The sequence below is a fragment of the Microtus ochrogaster genome, chromosome 10 (assembly GCF_000317375.1).
Source record: "Microtus ochrogaster isolate Prairie Vole_2 chromosome 10, MicOch1.0, whole genome shotgun sequence".
In the NCBI taxonomy this organism is placed as follows: domain Eukaryota; kingdom Metazoa; phylum Chordata; class Mammalia; order Rodentia; family Cricetidae; genus Microtus; species Microtus ochrogaster.
This window is the reverse complement of record NC_022016.1, coordinates 45,563,159-45,565,355: the sequence shown is the minus strand read 5'-3', so window position 1 is coordinate 45,565,355 and position 2,197 is coordinate 45,563,159. Positions and strand designations below refer to the sequence as shown.

At 49.9% G+C, this 2,197-nt stretch overlaps 1 protein-coding gene across 1 annotated transcript in view; it reads left to right on the top strand.

Annotated features, from left to right (window-relative positions):
- The window catches only part of LOC101989091 (aflatoxin B1 aldehyde reductase member 3-like), a 7,525-nt gene that overhangs the window by 1,543 nt on the left and 3,785 nt on the right, over positions 1 to 2,197 (top strand). The window contains exons 2-4 of the mRNA XM_013348301.2: positions 1,418 to 1,605; positions 1,793 to 1,897; positions 2,112 to 2,189. Of these exons, the coding sequence (XP_013203755.1) occupies positions 1,418 to 1,605; positions 1,793 to 1,897; positions 2,112 to 2,189 (371 nt within the window). The remainder of the gene's footprint in view (positions 1 to 1,417; positions 1,606 to 1,792; positions 1,898 to 2,111; positions 2,190 to 2,197) is intronic.

The window sequence follows — 2,197 nt, the reverse complement described above, 5'->3', positions numbered from 1 at the left end:
ATCCACGTGTCTGTCCACCCTTCCATTCATCTGTCAGTCCATCCATCCATCCATCTATCCATCCACGTGTCCGTCCATCCATCCATCCATCCATCCATCCATCCATCCATCCATGTGTCTGTCCATCCTTTCTTCCATCTGTCAGTCCATCCATCCATCCTGCCTGCCCGCCATCCATCCACCCACCAGTCTGTCCTTTCCATCCATAGAACATCCTTCTATGTTCCCATTGATCATACATCCATTCCTCTACCATCAAAAATCCCACTGGACTTTCAGCAGGGCAGGGAGAGAAGCAAGGACTTTCTCAGATGGTCCCAGAACTGGTCTGTTTTCCCAATCAGAGTCTGTAGCTGGCCCTGACTTTCCTTCTCCCAGGCTCTCAGCAAAGCCTCTTCTGTCTCTGTCCCCAGTTCCTTCTGCACCTTCCTTCCCTATAATCACACATGCCCTGTGCCCATGCTGCATTCAGGGCTACCTTTCAAAACATCTGGAAATGATCACAGAGCTCGGGACTAGAAGGATTCAGAGACTTCCCCGCTCACAACCCCAGGTCTAAAATCCAGACTCCAAGTGGGGTGCTATCAGAGCGGTTTCTCTCCAGCTCTGTTCTCTTTTCTCTATCCCCGTGTCCCTCACCCCAGACCTTCTTTCTCATGGTTTCTAAAGCCCTTCTTCCTGTGAACAAGTACCTCAATGTCCTTGGTCTGCTAGCTTCTTACTTGCTTTAGACACTCAGATGAGATTCTCAGGAACCCCTGTGATCCCAGGCTAGCCTCTGCCTCTGCCTCTCTGCTCTGCCCCTTTGTGGAACCTCAAGTTTCCCCCTGTATTCTGCAAGGCCATGAGTGCAGGTCCTCTGCATCCACCAGCCCTAGTGCCTGGTTTGGCTCATCTAGGTGCCCAGTAGGTAATTGTCACAGCGAGAATACCAACCACTCTTCATGTTCATTGTCAGTTATGCCTGTCAACCCTCAGGGCTTCTCCGTAAGCCATTATCACTCCCATTGTCATTGACCATTAGCAGCATTGAGGAGGCATCAATTATTCAAGGCCACAGCTACTACAGCTACTAATTAATGGCAGAGCTACAATTTGAATCCAATTATATCTCTGCCTTTGTGTGTCTGTATATCTCCTAATTCTCTCTCTCTCCCTCCCCTCATTCTCCCTCAATCCATTCTTTGTCCTCACTTGTTTTTTGGATATAGTGTTTGATATAGAACTAGATTTGTACTATGAAGACAAGGCTGACCTTGAGTTCCTGTATCCCTCCTCTTCCTCTAACCCTGAAGATTTAGGAACAGAGGCAGGCACCACCATATGCAGCCCAGTTCTGTTACTCAACTGTTAAGGAAGATACTATGTTTGATAAAGTGACTTGAACTTGCATGTTTCCCCACCACCACCCCAAAAGTGAAAATAGCCACCAAGGCTATTGGAACGTTTGGGAAGACATTGAAGCCTGATGATGTCCGGTTCCAGCTGGAGACGTCACTGAAGCGGCTACAGTGTCCCCGGGTGGACCTCTTCTACCTACACTACCCAGACCACAACACCCCTATAGAGGAGACACTGCAGGTCACCCACCAGCTGCATCAGGAGGTGAGTGTGGGCCCTGAGCTTGGGGAGATGCTCTCTGATCTTTCCAACTTGACCCTGCCAGGAGAGTGAGTGCTGGCAACACACAGCAGGGCAGGCACAGACCTCACTCCAGGCTCCCCACCCAGTCAGTCCCCCCTTCCTGGTCTCCTGGACTGAGCTGGGCTCTGATGGAGTCTCTCCCGTGCAGGGCAAGTTTGTGGAGCTTGGCCTGTCCAACTATGCCTCCTGGGAAGTGGCTGAGATCTGTACCCTCTGCAAGAAAAATGGCTGGATCGTGCCAACTGTGTATCAGGTGAGAGGAATCTGGTGTTTTAGGACCATCCAGACTTTGGTGACCAAGGATCCATTGAGTCTCGATCTTTGGCATAGCCATGAGATCTGCCGACAGCACTGTATGAATGCCCTGATTGTCAAGGTCTAGGATTCTTAAGGTTAAACTGATGGATTTAGGAAGATACATTTGGAGTCTGTTAACATGTCCTTCCTCTCCAAATGTCTCCCTGCAGGGCATGTACAATGCCACCACCCGGCAGGTGGAGAAGGAGCTCTTCCCCTGTCTCAGACACTTTGGATTGAGATTCTATGCCTTCAA